The sequence below is a fragment of the Ornithorhynchus anatinus genome, chromosome 14 (assembly GCF_004115215.2).
Source record: "Ornithorhynchus anatinus isolate Pmale09 chromosome 14, mOrnAna1.pri.v4, whole genome shotgun sequence".
Lineage (NCBI taxonomy): Eukaryota > Metazoa > Chordata > Mammalia > Monotremata > Ornithorhynchidae > Ornithorhynchus > Ornithorhynchus anatinus.
Genome location: NC_041741.1, coordinates 37,425,765 through 37,444,881, shown reverse-complemented (window position 1 = coordinate 37,444,881; position 19,117 = coordinate 37,425,765). Strand labels below are relative to the sequence as shown.

General features: G+C 45.1%; 1 protein-coding gene across 7 annotated transcripts in view; it reads left to right on the top strand.

The window, feature by feature from the left end:
* The first annotated feature begins 10,135 nt into the window (after positions 1-10,135).
* Positions 10,136-19,117, top strand: part of ANKS1B (ankyrin repeat and sterile alpha motif domain containing 1B) — a 587,732-nt gene continuing 578,750 nt past the window's right edge. For 4 of the 7 annotated variants that reach the window (XM_029079026.2, XM_029079024.2, XM_029079025.2 and 1 more), the window contains exon 1: positions 10,136-10,712. In XM_029079026.2, coding sequence (XP_028934859.1) covers positions 10,579-10,712 — 134 coding nt within the window. In that variant the 5' untranslated portion in view covers positions 10,136-10,578. The remainder of the gene's footprint in view (positions 10,713-19,117) is intronic. The other 3 variants (XM_001506124.6, XM_029079028.2, XM_029079027.2) reach the window with 1 other exon arrangement.

Sequence of the window (19,117 nt, the reverse complement as noted above, 5' to 3'; positions counted from 1 at the left end):
TTAATAGTGGGCTGGATGGGCCATTTGCCAATAATAACATTCCTGTAGTTATTCTATGAAGTAGAGAGGACTAACCCTGCTTCCATGTTCATTATTTGAATAATATGAGAATCTACTGAAATAGCTTTATTTCCCTTTGAAGTTCTCTTTTGGGGAAAAAAAAACCTTATGGCCTACATCCACAAGATGTGTGAGCTTTGCAAGAATCTAAATAGTTTAAATTAGATACCAGATAATTTTTTTGCACTATCATGCCAAAAACCACACATAAAACAACTAAGGTAGTATTTAACCTTGTTGCAAGGCATTCTAGAGAAAAGCAAATGTGCTTGCTTGCAAGTGCTGCACCATAACCCAATACAAAATAAAACAGTAGCAGGTTACAAACTAGTTTACTACAGTGCCAGAGTGTCATCTGGCATTGATTACAACATACTGTGTTGTGGCTGACAGGATCTGCCAGGCACACTTGCTAAACAAAATGGGAATTCAATTAGAAGGAAGGTCCCTGAATCTCTCTCTCTGATATGAGCGGATACCCGGGAAACTTTTGTTACACTTGGTTTCTTCAATCACAAGCCCAAATCTCTTTTCAGTCTACTGCCTAGACATGCTTCTGTTGGACTTCGAACTTTTCTTCCAATTTTCTTAGAATACACTTTAAAATATGGTAGCTTGTGAAGGAAAATGATCAACTTAGGGCAACTGCAAATTTAGTAGGTAAAATACCTGAGTACTCAAACATCCTAATAGTTTCATCCTCATCATTCTTGTCAATGCTATTTACTGACCGCTCACTGTGTGCAGAGCACTCTCCTGAGCGCTTGGGAGAATCCAATACAGCAGAGTTGGTAGACACGTTCCCTGCCCACAAGGACCTTACAGTCAAGAGACAAAATAACCATGTGCTGTATGGCACAGAATTCAGGCAACTAAAGCAATTATGTGGCAGGAACAAAGGTTTTCTTCTGTTGGTGCACAACATTAAGTACTCAGTGGCTCGTGGGTGGAGATTTCAAATACCTTGTAGTCCCACTTCGTTTAGAGCTGTTCTTGAATTAGAATAGAAGTTGTAGAAGGTGATACCTGCTAAGTTAAAATTTATCTCATGTGTTCAGGATTCCAGAAAAATTCAGCATGCAACAGTAGCCCTTCAAGTCTGCATTAACTGGCTTTTCAGTGCTGAACTATCATTTCCACTAGAAAGACAAATAAGTGCATGTCTTTTTATGGATAGGAGGCTCCCTACTTCAGAAATTACTCATCTTTCCATGTCTTTGAAACAATGGAGACAGAACCAACAAAACAAATGCATAGGAAGAATGACAAACCGAAAACTTACACAAAATCAAAAGGATAGGAATAAATCCAGGATAACAAACACAACCAACTCTGGCTAAATAGAGATAAGCTTATACATGGAGAGAAAGGAATACATGAGGTGGCAGGGGTATTGGTCGAACAGAGAGGGCCCTCGGAATAAGTGGAAACCAGGTGGGACTAGGCTAGCTGATCCATCATCAACAGAAGGGAAGAAAATTATATATTTCCTTGAAGCATTGTAACACAACTGATGCTAGGACAACTGTCTGCTGCTATCATTGATTAGAAGAATTTTAAGCAATTTTTGTAGATAAAATTTAACAGTGATGAAATTTTCAAAATGATCTCTGGTGTTTTGGGATTTGTTGTAAGACATGAAAACGGGTTTATTTTCTTGGTGTTCAAAGAAAAATATTTCTCCAAAGTCATAGCCAACAATTATTCTTGCATATAATTACTGGGACAAAATGAAGGGGCTGCAGCGTGGCTTAGTGGAAAGAGCATGGGCTTGGGAGTCAGAGGACGTGGGTTCTAATTCCGACTCCACCACTTGTCTGCTGTGTGATCTTGGGCAAGTCACTTGACTTCTCTGTGCCTCAGTTAATCTCCTCTGTAAAATGGAGATTAAAACTGTGAGCCCCACGTGGGACAGCCTGATTACCTTGTACCTACCCCAGCGCTTAGAACAGTACCTGTCACATAGTAAGCACTTAACATATACCATAATTATAATTATTATTTATAAATGAATTGATACTTGCTATGTACTTTAAGCCATTTATTGAATCAAACAGTTTACTTGTCTAATGTAAATAAAGCTGTGTAGAATACTTTTTTCCAGGAAGAACACATTTTCTCATTTCCTTGACATATATCCCCTTCTTGTTTATAAAAAACTGTAAATAATAGTGATCTAGGAGTAGAGTGAATGATTAATATTTCAATCAGTCAATGGTATTTATTGAGCACTTGCTATGTGCAGAGCACTGTTCTAAGTGCTTGGATGAGTACAATACAACAGAAGTGGTAGACAGGTTCCCTGTCCACAGTGAATTTTCAGTCTAGAAGGGGAGACAGACATTAATATAAATAATTTAAAATGTATAATTTAAAGATATATACATAAGTGCTGTTGGGTTGAGAGTGGGGTGAATAGCTCAATGCCCTAAGGTCACAGATCCAAGTGCATTTGGATTTCTTTGGCATTTTCCAGGAAAAACATTTTTAGGATATGACAGAAATGAGCTTCAGTACTTTCCATCTTAATGCCATGATTTAATGAGACTGAAATAAAATCTCGTATAGGAGGTTCAATAAGCAAGCAAAGACACAGTTTATAACTAGATACTTAGGGGTAAGAAAATTATGAGATGATCTTTGAAGTCTGACTTTCATAATCTTGAAGCCCCTTCAGCCAAAATGTGCAAGCAGTATAGTCCACCACTGGAGACAAGCTTCTTGAGGGCAAGGACTGTGTCCTTAATCAGTTGTACTCGAGAGCTTAGATCCACCAGCTTTGCCAAACCACTTGTTTCATTACATGATTTTGATAGAACATTTTAAAATTTAGGGAATTTTCACTAAGGTCTTTGTCTGGATAGAACACAATCTGACGCTGGAAGACATCACTGGGTGCCAGGGGCAAAGTGTTGGGAAAGTAATAAGTACCATAATGCAGGATTTGTCTTTAAGAACAAATCCCCGTATTATAGGAGAACAGGCTGTGCTTTGCACTCAGTAGGCATTCAATAAATACTATTGATTGATTGATAGTCAAAGTGGGGCTCACTAATATGCCATTCACAAACCAAGTGGATTGAGAATATTTACAGTCAAAAGCCATTAACTAAAGCACTTAGTGAGATCTACATTTAAGTGAATTCCTGAAGTTAACTTTTTCACTGTCAAGGATGACATGAAGAAAAAGGTAGGAAACAGTTCTGCGTGCAGCAGTGAAAAATTAACCATTCAAAGCTTTAGAAGGGACAGCATGTCTTTCATCTCCGGATGAGCTTTATTTAGAACAAAATCAACAAAGCTTTCATAGGCATTAATGGTTTGTTTAGTTTTTTTTAGTTCTAGTCCAAGGGTGTATTTTCTATTTGCACAACAGTACTCATCTTACAGTACCAATAATCATGATCAAATGTTTATTGAGGCCTTTGGTTTTTTTTAATGGTATCTGTTAAGCACTTCCCTATGTGCCAAGCACTGTATTGGGTCCGGCGGTAGACACAAGCTAATCAGGTTGGACACAGTCCATGTCCCACTTTATAGATGAGTTAACTGATGTATTCAGAAGTTAAGTGGCTTGCCCAAGGTCACAGAGCAGAAAAATGGTGGAGTTGGGATAAGAATCCAGACCCTCTGACTCCGAGGGCCATGCTCTTTCCAATAGGGCCTGCATTTTCTAGAGTTTTGTTTTACTAAGCATTGATCGTTTAGACTGTGAGCCCGTTATTGGGCAGGGATTGTCTCTATCTGTTGCCAAACTATATATTCCAAGAGCTTAGTACAGAGCTCTGCACATAGTAAGTGCTCAGTAAATACTATTGAATGAATGAATGAATTTATTTCAATCAATCACTGGTATTTATTGAGCACTTACTGTGTGCCGAGCATTTGGGAGAGTACAAAGCAACAGAATTGGTAGACACACTCCCTGCCCATAACAGATTCTATCCCTCAAATGAATTGTTTTCCTCGGCATTTAGGGCTGTCGGTTTCAATTCAGCTTACAACAAATTCTTGCCCTAAATTAGTGGGTGACTGTCCCATTCCACTCACATTCTGAAAATAAGCTTCTTGTTCCTAGAATAAGTGATGTACACTTATTTGACTGTGGCCAACTATTCTTCCTGTCTGCTGGACTAATCCCCTTAATGATCCAATCCCTTTGATATTTTTACAATATTTTCCATTTTTACACCATCTGTAATTTGGGTTCTTCCCAAGTGGTAGGATACTTCTGTAGTGGTGAGCTATGCAGTGGTATATCTTCTGTAACCTTTTACAAATCATGTTCAAACACTGCAAAATATTAAGGATTCTGCAGTAATATTAGTCTGACTGTAAATATTATGCGAGCTATGTTGTGTATTTAAAAGGGAACACGAAAAAAGCATAAATGTAACCCAAAAGGAGGAAACAAGTGCAATGTAGCCAAACTGATATCCTTAAATGCATTTCCTGATGTACAAATAATATCAGCCTGAATTTTCTCCTTTAATTCTTTTTTCATTGTTAAGAGCAATCCCATAATCTCGCCCCCCCGCAAAAAAAAAACACAAAAACAAAGAGAAGAAAAAGCACAAGAACACTCAAGAAGCAATCACAGAAAAACCTCTGCTCTTCACTGAGCCCTTGCTAAGTGACTATAAATGGGTGGAGAGGAGGATTTGATGGATGTCTCCTCTGCCTTGAAGTGTGCTCTTCTGAAGGTGCTTGAAAACAGAGCTGGCAGGAGGCCGAAAGGCTCTGGAAAAGAATCTAGAGTGTGTGCCCCATTGTTCTAACAAGGTGTAAAACTAAGACCGTCATAAAAAACGTGGAGAAAATGTTCTACTTACTGGTCACACCTTTAATACATTTTTTACACTTGTAAATATAAAAAGGAATTTCCAACATGTCAGAATGCAGGCTTGACTGAAATCACTTCAAAATCTGAATATTAAAAAAAGAATTTAATTATGGTATTTGTTAATTGCTTACTTTGTGTCAAGCACTGTTCTAAGTAGTGGGGTAGAGACAAGTTTACCAGCTTGGACACGGTCCCTGTTCCACATGAGTCTCACAGTTTGAGTAGGATAGAGAACCAGTATTTAAAACCCATTTTACAGATAAGGAAGTTGAAGCACAGAGAAATGACTTGCCCAAATCCCACAGCATGCGACTGGCAGAGCAGGAAATAGAACTCTGGGTTCTCTGACTACCAGGCTTGTGCTCTTTCCACTAGGCCATGCTGCTTCAGCTAGACTAGAATTAGCCTGGTCTAGTGGATAGAACCCAGATCTGGAAGTCAGAAGGACCTAGGTTCTCTAGTCCTGGCTCTTCCACTTGCCTGCTCTGTGACCTAGGACATGGCACTTTCCTTCTCTGTGCCTCGGTTCTCTCATCTGTATAATGGGGATTTAAGGCTGGGAGCCGCACGTGAGACATGGACTGGGTCCACCCTGATTACTTTTATTCTACTTCAGCGCTTAGAACAGTACCTGACACATAGTAAGACTTAACAAATACCATAAAAAAAAGAAAAAAATACGAGGTATGGAGAGAAAGGTGTAACAAGATACAGATGGGACAAATAACTTGACTGATTCAAAATTGAGTGAAAAAAGAGGCTCAAACTCATTCCCAACTTTTCTTTTAGGCTTCAAGGACATACATTTCATGGACAAGAGCTTCCACCTCCACATACAAAAATCATGGTAGAATTAAAAATTAATTCTGAAATCTCATCTAGGGTTTGCACCCCAAAGGACATAGAGCTGATCCTTCAGGTAATGGACTTAACTGTTGATTCTAATGATGGTCTCCAAATTTGATCTTTAACCAAGATAAAAAGTTGCTGCCTGGATCAGTTGTAGGTGATGTCCATTTAAATGTATACTTTTCCCATTTCTTCTGGAAATAGAATGTACTTGGGGACAAAACTGAAAAAGCTACAGAGAGGAACTCCCATGGCACAATACTTGTGTATGAATCTGTAATTATATTAACGCCTGTCTCTCCCTCTAGACTATATGCTCCTCGTGGGCAAGGAATACGTCTGCCAGCTCTGTTGTACTCTCCCAAGCACTGAAATCAGTGCTCTGAATAAAACTGATTTAGCATTTCTCACCCCCTTCCAAGCCTGCTGGTTGTCAAGAGTCAGAAAGAACTCTTTATATCAAATAACACCTAAACCCCCCCCACCCAAGGACATAAGTCCAACTCTGTCCTGGACCCCCTCCAATCTGGCTTCCGTCCCCTCCACTCTACCGAGACTGCCCTCTCAAAGGTCACCCGTGACCTTCTTGCCAAATCCAATGGCTCCTACTCTATCCTAATCCTCCTTGACCGCTTAGCTGCCTTGGACACTGTCGACCATCCCCTTCTCCTCCACACCTTATCTCACCTTGGCTTCATGGACTCTGTCCTCTCCTGGTTCTCCTCATCTTTCTGGCCGTTCATTCTGTCTCCTTCGCGGGCTCTTCCTCCCCCTCCCATCCTCTAACTGTAGGGGTTCTTCAAGGGTCAGTTCTTGGCCCTCTTCTGTTCTCCATCTACACCCACTCCCTTGGTGAACTCATTCGCTCCCACGGCTTCAATTATCATCTCTATGCAGATGACACACAGATCTACATCACCTCCCCTGTTTTCTCCTCCCTCCAGGCTCTTATCTCCTCCTGCCTCCTGGACGTCTCCACTTGGAAGAGTCAGCATGTCCAAAACTGAGCTCCTCATCTTCCCTCCCAAGCCCTGTCCTCTTCCGGACTTCTCTGTCAGTGTGGTCGGTACGGCCATCCTTTCCGTCTCTCAAGTCCGCAACCTTGGTGTCATCCTTGACTCTGCTTTCTCGTTCACCCCACACATCCAATCCGTCACCAAGGCCTGCCGGTCTCAGCTTTACAGTATCGCCAGGATCTGCTCTTTCCTCTCCATCCAAACGGCTGTCGTGCTGGTACAAGCTTTCATAATATCCCGGCTGGATTATTGTGTCAGCCTCCTCTCGGATCTCCCTTTCTCCTGTCTCTCCCCACTCCAGTCTCTTCTTCATTCCGCTGCCCGGCTCATCTTCCTGCAGAAACGCTCTGGGCCTGTCACTCCCCTCCTTAAAAACCTCCAGTTGTTGCCTATCAACCTCCGCCCAAAACAAAAACTTCTCACTCTGGGCTTCAAGGCTCTCCTTCCCCTTGCCCCTTCCTATCTCACCTCCCTTCTCTCTTTCTCCTGCCCACCCCGTACTCTCCACTCTCCTGCCGCTCACCTCCTCACCGTCCCCCGTTCACGCCTATCCCGCCGTCGACCCCTGGCCCACGTCCTACCACTGTCTTGGAATGCCCTCCCTCCTCCCCTCCGCCAAACTCACTCTCTTCCCCTCTTCAAAGCCCTCCTGAGAGCTCATCTCCTCCAAGAGGCCTTCCCAGACTGAGCTTCCCTTTGTCCCTCTGCTCCTCCTCAACCCTCTACTCCCTTCCCCTTTCCTCCCTCAGCTAAATCCCCTTTCCCTCTGCTCCTCCCCCTTCCCGTCCCCTCAGCACTATGCTCATTTGTGTATATTTTTATTACCCTATTTATTATGTTAATATACATCCCCTTAATTCTATTTATCGTGATTATGTTGTCTTTTGTCCGTCTGACTCCCCTGATTAGACTGTAAGCCCGTCATTGGGCAGGGATTGTCTCTGTTACCGAATTGTACGTACCAAGCGCTTAGTACAGTGCGCTGCGCATAGTAAGTGCCCAATAAATACTACTGAATGAATTAAAAGTCCATCTTCAGGAAATGATTTCAAGACAGACCTACCTACCCAGCCACCCTAATTCCTCTGCACCCAACTCTATTATTTATAGCTACGTTCTAGACAAACTATTTTTGCATTTAACGCTGACTGGCCATTTCCTGACCAGAGTGTTTAAGTTCCTAGAGGTCAGGGCCAATATCTATTTATGGGAAAGGCTTTAACTGTGTTCCAATCCTGGCTCTGCCACTTGTCTGCTCTGTGACCTTGGGTAAGTCACATACCTTCTCTGTTCCTCAGTTACCTTATCTGTAAAATGGGGATTAAGAATGTGAGCCCTATGTGGAACGGGAACTGTGTCCAACCCGATTACCTTGTCCATCTACTCCAGTGCCTAGGACAGTGCCTGGCAGATGGTAAGCACTGTCTCTATCTGTTGCCGAATTGTACATTCCAAGCGCTTAGTACATTGCTCTGCACATAGTAAGCACTCAATAAATACTATTGAAATAAATACTATTGAATGAACTTGAAGACCACAATTAAAACAGAGTACATGCATCTCCAGGATGCTCGGTAGCTATTCATGGAGGAGGAAAATATGAGAGTTAATCGATCACATTTATTGAGCGCTTACTGTGTGCAGTCCACTGTGCTTAGCGCTTGGGAGAGTACAATATAATCGAGTGGGTTGACACGTTCCCTTCCCACAACGACCTTACAGTCTAGAGGGAGAGTCAGGCGATAATGAATCAAGCAGCGTGGCTCAGTGGAAAGAGCCCGGGCTTGGAAGTCAGAGGTCAGGGGTTCGAATCCTGCCTCCGCCACTTGTCAGCTGTGTGACTGTGGGCAAGTCACTTAACTTCTCTGAGCCTCCGTTCCCTCATCTGTAAAATGGGGAATAAAACTGTGAGCCCCATGAGGGACAATCTGATCACCCTGTATCTACCTCAGCGCTTAGAACAGTGCTCTGCACATAGTAAGCGCTTAACGAATACCAACATTATTATTAATGTTACAGATACGTACATGAGTGCTGTGGGGCCGAGGAAGGTGTGAACAAAGCCAGTAAATCCAAGCGTGAGGGTGGCGCAGAAGTGGAAGAAAAGGAAATGAGGGTTTAATCGGGGAAGGCCTCTTGGAGGAGATGTGCCTACAGTAAGCTTTTGAATCGAATTAATTACCGAAGCATCGTGGCTCAGTGGAAAGATCCCGGGCTTGGGAGTCAGAGGTCATGTGTTCTAATCCCCTCTTTGCCGTTTGTCAGCGGTGTGACTTTGGGCAAAGTCCCTTGACTTCTCTGTGCCTCGGTGACCTCCTCTGTAAAATGGGGATGAAAACCGTAAGGCCCACGAGGGGCAACCTGATCACCTCCTATCCCCCCCCGGCGCTTAGAACAGTGCCTGTCACATAGTAAGCGCTTCACAAATACCGTCATGATTACGATTAATCGGGAGAGAAGGATTGTCTGTTGGCTGTGAAGGAGGAGGGCCTTCCAGGCCAGAGGCAGATGAGTTGAAGAAATTCCAGCATCGGGAGGGAGATCTCGGGGGGCCATGGCAGCGGAATGGTTTGGGGGGAGCAGCAGGCCCTTCCCCGGCCTGGGATCTCCGTTTTGCACCGAACCGATGTTGGGATTTTCCTTGGAGCCCCTTAGCAGGAGGGGTTTTCCGTAGTCGAGCAGATCCGTCGGACCCAACGCAGGGAGCCCCCCCCCCCCCCAACAGTCCTCGCTTCGGGGGGTGCGTCGATGGATTAGAAAGAAAAAAGAGCAGCGACCAAGTGTCACGACCGCGAAAGGGGGCCGGCGGGAGCTGCAGGCAGGTAGGCAGGCTGGCTCCTTTCCGCCCGGGCCCGCCCCAAGAAGCTGGAGAAAAGCTGGCCAAGTTGGCTTCTCCCGGGAAGCTGGAAAAATGAAGGCGTCTTGGGCAGCCCCGGCATCGGCGGCAGCATAATGGAGGAGGCCGCGCTGCTCGCCTTCGGGCCGGGGCCCGGCGGGGAGGCGCTCCCGGAGGGCTCCCGGGGGGCGGCGGCCGGCCGGCCTGCCTCCAGCCCATCCCCCGGTGGCAAGGGGAGCGCTCTCGGGGCTCCCCCGCCAACAAACAGACACAGACAGCCAGCTCCCGGCCGGGGCGGGCGGCTCCGGCCAGGCACCTGCCCCGTGCACGGAGCCACTGGGGCGGGGTCGCCTGCAGAACGTGTTGTCCTGGGCGGGAGCTGGAGAAGCTCCTCCCTCCCTCTCTCCCTCTCTCCCTCCCTCCCTGCCGCACCCCACCCCGGTCCTCCCCCCTTCCCTCCCGGCCTCAGCGGCTCCGGCTCCTCCGCCTCCCCTCCGACCCATCGAGGGAACCCCGAGCCGGGCGGGGACGGGCCCGGGTCCGGGCCTCCCAACCCGCTGCTCTCCCTCGCCCCGGGCCTGAGCTGCTCCTGCCCGTGCATCCCCCTCCAACCCCCGCTCCTTCGCTCCGGGCTCCTCCTCCCGCTCAGTCTCCATCCTCCCTCCCCGCACCCCCAAAAAGCCAAGCCGCCCCAGGCCTCGGAGCCCCCCGCGAATTGATCTAATTCCTTTGGAAAGGCTGCAGAGGAGGAGGAGGAGGAGGAGAAGAAGGACGTGGAGGGGCTTCCCCACGCCCGGCTGGAGGAATCTCTTCTTGGCTGGAAGCTGAACCTGGTGCCTGATTTTTTTTGGGGGGGGAGGGGCTCCTGGATTTATTTTTTTTTCCAGAAGGTGGGAGGTGGACCGAGACGACCTTTTTTTTCTCCCCCCCCCCCTTTTTTTTTTTGGCGTATGTGTGCATGTGTGTGAGTGATCATGGGGAAGGATCAGGAGCTGCTGGAAGCTGCTCGCACTGGAAATGTGGCTCTGGTGGAAAAACTCCTGTCGGGGAGAAAAGGAGGGATCCTGGGCGGTGGATCCGGAGCTCTGCCCCTGTCCAGCCTCTTAAGGTAGGGAAGCGCATCCCGTGGCCAGCCGGTCTTCTCCAGCCCTATAAAGCGCGACGAATGATGATGCCTCTTGCAGTTCTGATTAGGGTTGAACCTGTGGCTGCTGAGGTTTCGTCTCCAATTAAATTTCTTACCCTCTGCGTCAGGAGCTACTTGTTCTGGGATACGAGGTCTCCCTCGTATGCCATGCATGCATCTATTAATGTAGCTTGCTGAACATCGGGGGTTGGCTTTCCTATTTTAATACATTCTGCCTATTGTGTTTTCGAGTTTGGGTTCACTTGTGTTTTTCTTTTCCTTCCCTCCCCGCATCGTTGAATCGAAATGGCACAGAAGCGATTGCCCGCCGGCCCTTACATGGCAGAAGCTACAGCTTTTAGTTGCCGTCTTCAGTTGCAGAAAAACATTAGCCAGGCTAGGGGTTGTGATTCTACAAAATGAAGAAAGTGAGCCATGCCGTGAGGTGTCATCCGCACAGAGTAGCTAGCTATAAAACTTGATGAAGCAGGTTAGACAGCCCCAGCTTTACTTTCCAGTGATCTGGACACGGTTGAGTGAAACTTGACTGTTCTCTGCAAAGGGGAAAGGAGAATCTTAGGGATGGGGGGAGAAAGAGCTTAGGTGTGGAATGGAATTCAGGTGTGGGATGGAATTCAGCTGTGGAACAGATTAGCCGTTTTTGATGGGAAGCAGTTGCAGGTGGCACCTAAATTGCCTCAAACATTTCAGATTTTTGGTACGGTTCAAAAATTGGAGGGTTTGTCCAGCAGTCAGTATGGAAGGCATGGAAATAGCAAGAGATGGTGAAAAAAATTGTATCCATCTCATTTATGAGAGTATTCCTCTTGAAGAAAAGAAACAGACTTGAAGACATGAAAATTCTTTAGATGAAAGGTTAACATATGAAATGCCACAGTCTTAAACCCCACACTTTTCAAGGCCACGGGTGGTACCACAACCTGGATGTACTCTTAGGGAGAAACTTCAGTGCTTCTCCCCACCCCGCCCCACTAAAAGTACTGCACAGCATTCAGTTTGAAAGACAAATCATGCATTTCTTACACTTCTAAAGCTTAAGTGTTCTCCTAAGTTGTGTTTAATGCAAATTCCGTGGTGATGTGATGTTCACTGTTGCTGCATAGACAAGGGAGTACATTTAATTGTTTCTTAATTGCCAAGATGATGGGAGGAGGAGGGGAGGAAGGAACTTTTTGTTGTTGCTGTTGTAATTGGAATAAAATAACTGGTTTGCAGAGGAAGGTTGGATAAATATAATAGAAGATCTTTCTTCTCCACAATTGTTTTTCATTGGTTTCAGCAATCCACTGTGTAAATGGATACACTCTTTAGAGACTTTTTATATAGACCACTCCGTATGATAAAGTCTCCTCATTGATCGTTTCAGTTTGATCAGGCCCCAGTTAGAAGTGTTTACTTATATCTCTGTGACTGGTTACAGATATGCTTGTCATTGGGTCATATGTTAACAGACACGATGATTTAGGTTTAGAAGATAGAATGGTGGAAGCTAGTGGTTGTAATTATAGACTGCTAGGAATAAAAATTGAATACTATTCCCTCTGACTTATTTGCATCAATTTACGCTGCAATCATTTTGAGATCCACTTTTGTGACAGTTTTTTTGGTCCAAATAAAATGTTTCTGTGGGGAAAAATTAAAAATTTAAAATACTACTACTAAATGGTGGCATCCTTTCTTTAAAATCACCATTTTTTCTCAGTGAAAAGCACATCAGAATACTCAATCTGTGTGAGAGATTTTCACTTCCCTTACTTGGGAAATATGTGAGTCTGGGGAAGGTGGAGCAGCCAAGCATATAATATACCAAAATACAATAAAACTTACTGAGCCAAAGTTTAGAGTGCCTTGAACTAGGTTCAGTAGTCTTCCTAGTGTTATTGGCTCAGCTCAGTCTGAATTAAAAATTTGTATGCTATCGGGATGTTACCAAATGTTAAAATGCTATCGTTTAGAAGTTTCTTCTCCTGAAATTACTATCAAAAATCACATGCAACCTCTGTATGTGTAATAATGACTAAAGAAAAGATCACTTTTGGAGAAATATACAGCTATCACTCTGATTTATGGTAACAGCTAAAAAGGCTAGCAAAATGTTGGTTATGAGGAAAAGTATGCTGTTGCCATTAGACTATGGCATGTCCCTACCTTTCATTCTTTGTCATATTTATTGAGCACTTACTGTGTGCAGAGCACTGTACTAAGTGCTTGTGAAGAGTACAATACAACAATAAACAGTCACATTCTCTGCCCACAATGGGCTTACAGTCTAGAGTGAGGGAAACATCACGCTAGGCATGGATCTCCTCATCCTATTTCAGAAAATAGGTAGATTGTCAGCTCCTCGTGGGCAGGAATCAAATCTACCAATTGTATCGTACTCTCCAAAGCGTTTAGTAGAGGGCTGTGCACAGAGGAAGAGTTCAATAGATACCATTGATTGATTGGATGAAATAAGAAAGCTGGAGAAGGTACAGAGCTGAGCATCCAAGATGATTAAAGGGGTCCTTAATCAGCTTCCACCTACTTCCCTGGCCTGGAACGTCCTCTCACTGCGAATCCTAGGCCACAGAGCTCCCCACAGTCAGTAAACTCTCACCCATTACAATGTGCATTTCCCATTCTGCTTCCCCTACCCAAAATGTATTTTAATGTCTGTTTCCCCAAGTAAGCTGTAGGTTCCTCAAAGACAGAGATTGTGTCTACCAACTCTTGCGCTCTCCCAAGTTCTTAATACAGCACTTTGGCACACAGTAAGTGCTCAATAAATACCACTGAGTGATCGAGGAGCTTTTATATGAGGACAGACTGACAAGGTTAGGGATCTTCAATCGACTGACAATATTAAGCATTAATACTATAAATTTGAGCATTTAAAATATGCGGACATCATACTGTGGGAGATGACAGTAGATATACACAATGCGATTCCTGCTCACAAAGAGTTTACGGTCTAACAAAGGAGGCAGACATAATACAGGTAGAAGGAAGAAGTGCTCGAGTAGTAGAAGGTGAATTCAAGAGGCACAAAAGTGAAACTGGGGGTTGTGAGTGCAAAAGTGCTGAGGTGCTAGATGGGAGGATATAGCTTGGGAAGAAAGAAGTTAATTGGAATATTTTCTGGAGGCGATGGGATTTCAGAAGGGCTTTGAAGAGGGGAAGAGCTGAGGTCTGGCAGATTTGAAATGAGAAGGAGTTCCAAGTAGAAGGGACGGATATTAGAAGAAAGTTAGGATTTTTAGAAAGCAAGTTTGGCTGTAAGTAGGGCTAAAAAACGGGATAGGGTGATGGTTTCGTGATCGGAGAAGTTATGGCCTTTGGTGTCCAGTTCAGGATTATGACCTGTAGGCTGTAAACTCCTTGCGGGCAGGGAGAGTGTCTACCAACTCTGCTGTATCATACTTTTCCAAGAGCTAAGTACAGTGCTTTGCACACAGTAAGCACTTAATAAATACCATTGATTGATGAGTAGTCTTTGTTGCCACTTTTGGTGGACAGGATATTGAATATAATGACTGTTGGTTTCACTCAGTAATGACATTTATTTTGATTTTAGGATCTGTGTTGTGTTCCCCCCACTCAAGAATGAGCAAGCATGATTGGGTTTTAAAGCTGTAGATCTGGATGTGAGCCATGGAATGTGTTGGGCACTTAGATTTGAGCATGGTTACTTATATTGCCTCTCAGCATTTGAGCTCTCATTTTCATCTGTGTACTCTTACCCTAGCTCTTAGCACAGTGCTTTGCACACAGTAGACGCTTAGTAAATAGGTTACTGCTGCTGGATGCTCCGTTTAAGGGACCAAATTAAAAAAATGGCATTTTCATTCAGTTTTTTTAGTGATGTTTGTAACTTTCATTTTTCTAGTACTCCTCCGTTTGCATTGAAAAACAGTACAGCGCTCATGTTAATTTAAGTTTTGTAAATTCCCGGGACTGTCATTTGCAAAGCTTAGTATTGTGCTCTCCCAAATGTTTATTACGGTGGTCTACATATAGAAAGAACTCAATAAATACCATTGATCGATTGGTAGTGGAAACAGGTCTCTTTCAAAGATGTTTCTACATTGTTCCAAGAGAGGAGCAGTTTCTAGAATGGAGACCCGAAATGTGCTAGCGTGACACTGCAATTTTTGGTAGGGGGCATTAGAGTCTTGATACCATTGTAACATTAAAAAAGAGGTTTCCAAGTGAGTGATCCTGTTGGGATAAGGGCAGTCTTAAGTGGGAAAGTGTAGTTTTAATATCAGTCAATCAATCAGTGGTATTTATTGAGCTCTCACTATGTGTAGAGCACTGTACTAAGTGCTTGGGAGAATACAACAGAAATAGATATGTTCCCTGCCCATAATGAGCTTACAGTCTAGAGGGGGTTACAGATGTTAATATGAATAAATAAGTAGATAAGCGTGGCTGAGTGGAAAGAGCACGGGCTTGGGAGTCAGCGGTCATGGGTTCTAACCCTGGCTCCGCCGCTTGTCAGCTGTGTGACTTTGGGCAAATCACTCCACTTCTCTGTGCCTAAGTTAACTCATCTATAAAATGGGGATTAAGCCTGTGAGCCCCACTTGGGGCAACCTGATCACCTTGTATCCCCCCAAGTGGCTAGAACAGTGCTTCACACATAGTAAGCGCTGAACAAATACCATCATTATTATACATACATAACTGCTGTGATGTGGTGAGGGGGGAGGTGGCGCAAATATCAAATGTCCAAAGGTCACAGACCCAAGTGCACAGATGAAGCAGAAGGGAGAGAGAGCTGGGAAAAAGAGGACTTAATAGGGAAAGGCCTCTTGGAGAAGACATGATCTTAATGTTTTGAAAGTGGAGAGAGTGGTGGTCTGCTGTCTGTGGAAGGGGAAGGAATCCCAAGCTAGGGGCAGGATGTGGGAAAGGGGTCGGTGGTGATATAGATGAGATCAGGGCACAGTGAGTCAATTGGCACTGGAGAAGCGGAGTAGGTGGGCTGGGCTGTAGTAGAAGATCAGTGAGGTGAGGTGGGATGGGGGTGAGCTGAATGGCTGCTTTAAAGCCGATGGAAAGGAGTTTTTGTTTGATGTGGAGGTGGATGGACAACCAGTTCTTGAGGTTCTTGAGGAGTGGGGAGACATGGAGTGAACATTTTTGCTGAAAACTAATCTGTGAGGTATGGACCCTGCAAGGGGTGTAAACTGTGATACTGCTGTACTTAGGTTATTCTGGTTTTCACCTTTAAGGACAAGCACTTGACTGGGGGGATGCCAACTTTTAATTTTGAGAGGAGATGCACTTTGGGGGTGGAGCATTGGAGTCAAGGTTAGGAATAGAGAGGGTGAGGGAAAGAGAGGTAGAGAAGAAAAGGAAAAGAGGGGAGGAAAGGAGAGAGAAAGCATCTGAGACCACGTCAACTTCCATTGCCCCCTCTTAAGTGCTTAGAACAGTACTCTGCCAACAGTAGATATTGGACTTGCTCCCCTCGCCCCATGCCCAGCCACTTCATCTCCTTCTTTGCTACCATTTCTCTTGTAATAGCTGGGCCAGAGGCTCCTGTCACTTCTGGCTCCAGAAACTGGGAGGGAGAAGCCATCTGGAGCTGCTTTGGCGGTCATTTTAAGCCTCCCATGGCAGCATGCTCTCCAAGACCCCTACCCTCCCAGCCCTAATACCACACATCCATTGGTGTCATCAGCAAAATGGCAGCAGCCTTGCCGTTGGCCAGCTGAGCTGAAGCCACTGTTGCTCACTCTGGAGCCCCAGGAGTGGGCAAGCAGCAGTGGCGTCAGCCCGGGAAAAGGGCATGGAGGTTTTGGGAGATGCTGTAGAGACTGTTTAATCTCCATAGGTCAGGGCGGCTTGCTTCTTAGACCCTGGACCGATCCCACAACATGGTCAGGGTGAACAGAACAGGCCCCCAGGTGGTTGGGGCTGGCTGGGCTGAGGGACGTTCCCTGCCGATTGACCTCTCTCTGGCTCTAAGAGGTCGGTTGGGCGAGCTAAAATTGCCCACCTAGCCCTAAACCCTGTGGGGGTGGAGCTCTTGGGGTTCATTGCCCCCTTTTACTCTTTATGAAGCTAATAATTCGCCCCTAATTCTTCATTTCTTAGACCTCTGATAAGCAAAGGAGCAGTTCTTGTCTCACGGAGTTGCAGTTAAACCCCAGTCTTGTAATGTTGTTCTATTTCTTCATCAGGGCAGAGAGCACTTTAATTAGTTGTTAGCGTTCTCTACAGCAGCCAATTGAGGCCTGAGAAACATATATGGGTCTTTGTGTTCCTTTGTGTCATTTTCATCTTGCTCTATTCTTGTCTCTTTATAGCTTCCCATTTGAATCTCCCTCTTATTCCTCACCAGCGTCTCCTCTCCAGTCCTTTCCTACCCTCCATTTGTCTCTCCATTTCTCCCTCACTCTGGGCCCCTCACCTCCCTTTCCTCTGTCCTCTACTCTTTTCCTGTTTCCCCTTTCATCTTCCGTCTTCTCCCCCTTCTTATCTAGCTCCCTTGCCACCTTTTTTTTTGGTTCTTTCCTTGTCTCTGCCACCTTCCTCCATCCTCTCTCTCCTCCCTCCATCTGGTTTCTCCCAGATTCTTCCACTTCTTCCCACCCCGCATCCTCCTATCATCCTTTGCTTCTCGTTTTTATGCCCACTGCACTTCCTCTCCCTGTTTTAAGTTGCCCCCGCCTGGGATGGGCAGGTGCATTTTGGCAACAGTGAGAGGAGGAAGCACTTTACATGTTATGTGGCGGAACTTATCCAAGCAGTTGCTGCTGTGACAGGTAATTTCATTGCAACCAGAAGCACTGCAGTAGTAGAAAAGAAGTGACCTTTCCCCAACCTCTGCCTGCCACCATGGCTACTGCTGCTTCTAAGCTGTTGACATCTGAGCCAGTAGCAAGCTGTGCCAACTGCCAGCCCAGAGCATGATAATAATAATAATAATAATTATGATATTCGTCAACGTGCCTTCAATGTGCCGAGTACCGTGCTAAGCTCCGTGGTAGAGGCAAGACGATCATATCGGACCCAGTCCATGTGAGTGTTCATGGAGTAAGATAGGGATAACAGCTATTTAGTCCTCATTTCACAGATGAGGAAGTTGAGGCACAGGGAAGTTAGGTGACTAGCTGAAGGTCTGTGGACAGATCCCAAAGGTCTTAGAGATGAAAATGTAAATTCCTGTATTTGACTTTGTGTCAGTCTTGTTTTGTAAAGCCCAACTGCAGTTTTAAGAGACTAATTTTCAAAGTAGCCCTACAAAGTTGGTAAGTGAAAAGCAGAAGTATAGACTCATTCCTTTATCCCATAAGACACTCCCATGCTGTGTGTTTATGAGTACCTCTAAATAAATTGGGCTGTGACTTTGGACTGTAACTTGCCTTTTGAAGGGAGAACTCCAAGTAGTCCCCCAGCCCTGGACAGCCATGGCAATGTTTTGGTGGGTGTCTTCACTCTTTGGACCATAAATTAAGGTGCAGAGCTCCGATACAATCTAGTCACAAGCACCGCCTCACCACAGTCACAACAAACACTAACAATTTTTGGGCTTTTGTTGGCAGGTAGAGTAGAAAGCTACAATGAGAAGCAGTATGGCTATAGATAGTACCTTGAATTTGTAGAGAGCATTAAAATTTTTCTAAAATGCTTTCATATCAGTGATCTCATTTTTTTCCCACAACATCCCTGGGTGGTAGACAGAGGCAAGCATCATGATCCCCGATTTGTAGATGAGGAAAGGAAGGCACAGAGAGGGGAAGGGACAGAGAGGGCAAGTGATGTGCATGAGGTCACACAGCAGGCTACTGAGATTACTGGGACTAGTATCTTGGTCTCCTAACGCCCAGCCCCCTGCTCTTTCCTCTAGCCCGTGCTGCTCCCTTGCATGTTAAAATAATGTTCATTTTGGGTTGACTTTGAGTGCAAATCTTTAGGCCTGAAACACCAGGTAAAAGCATTTCATATTTCATAATCCTAATTAAGAATGAAGGAATTCAAGTGAAATATGTATAAAATCAGCTAAATTAGATCAGTTTCAATCAACCTTTCCTGGTGGGTGATGTGAGGATTTTCCAGCTTCTGCTACTTGAATATAATGGAGCAGAGTTAAAGCGGCCAGAGGAGGACTGCACGCGTCTGCTTCTTTCTTCCAGCCGCCAGAGTTCCCAGTTCTCTTTCTGCCTCCACAAGACCCTCGTAGGAATGCAGGGAGCTGGGCATGCTAGCTAGCTACCCTTCACCTACCCTAATGGCAGGGTGAACACTGCCCATCCTACCCAGAGCTTTCAGCCCAGTCTGGCACATCTCAGTTGACAGAAGGGTGAAACCTGCCTCCCATTTCCCTGACAGTAATGTACTAGTGTGATAAAAAACATAGTTCCTTCTGCTTA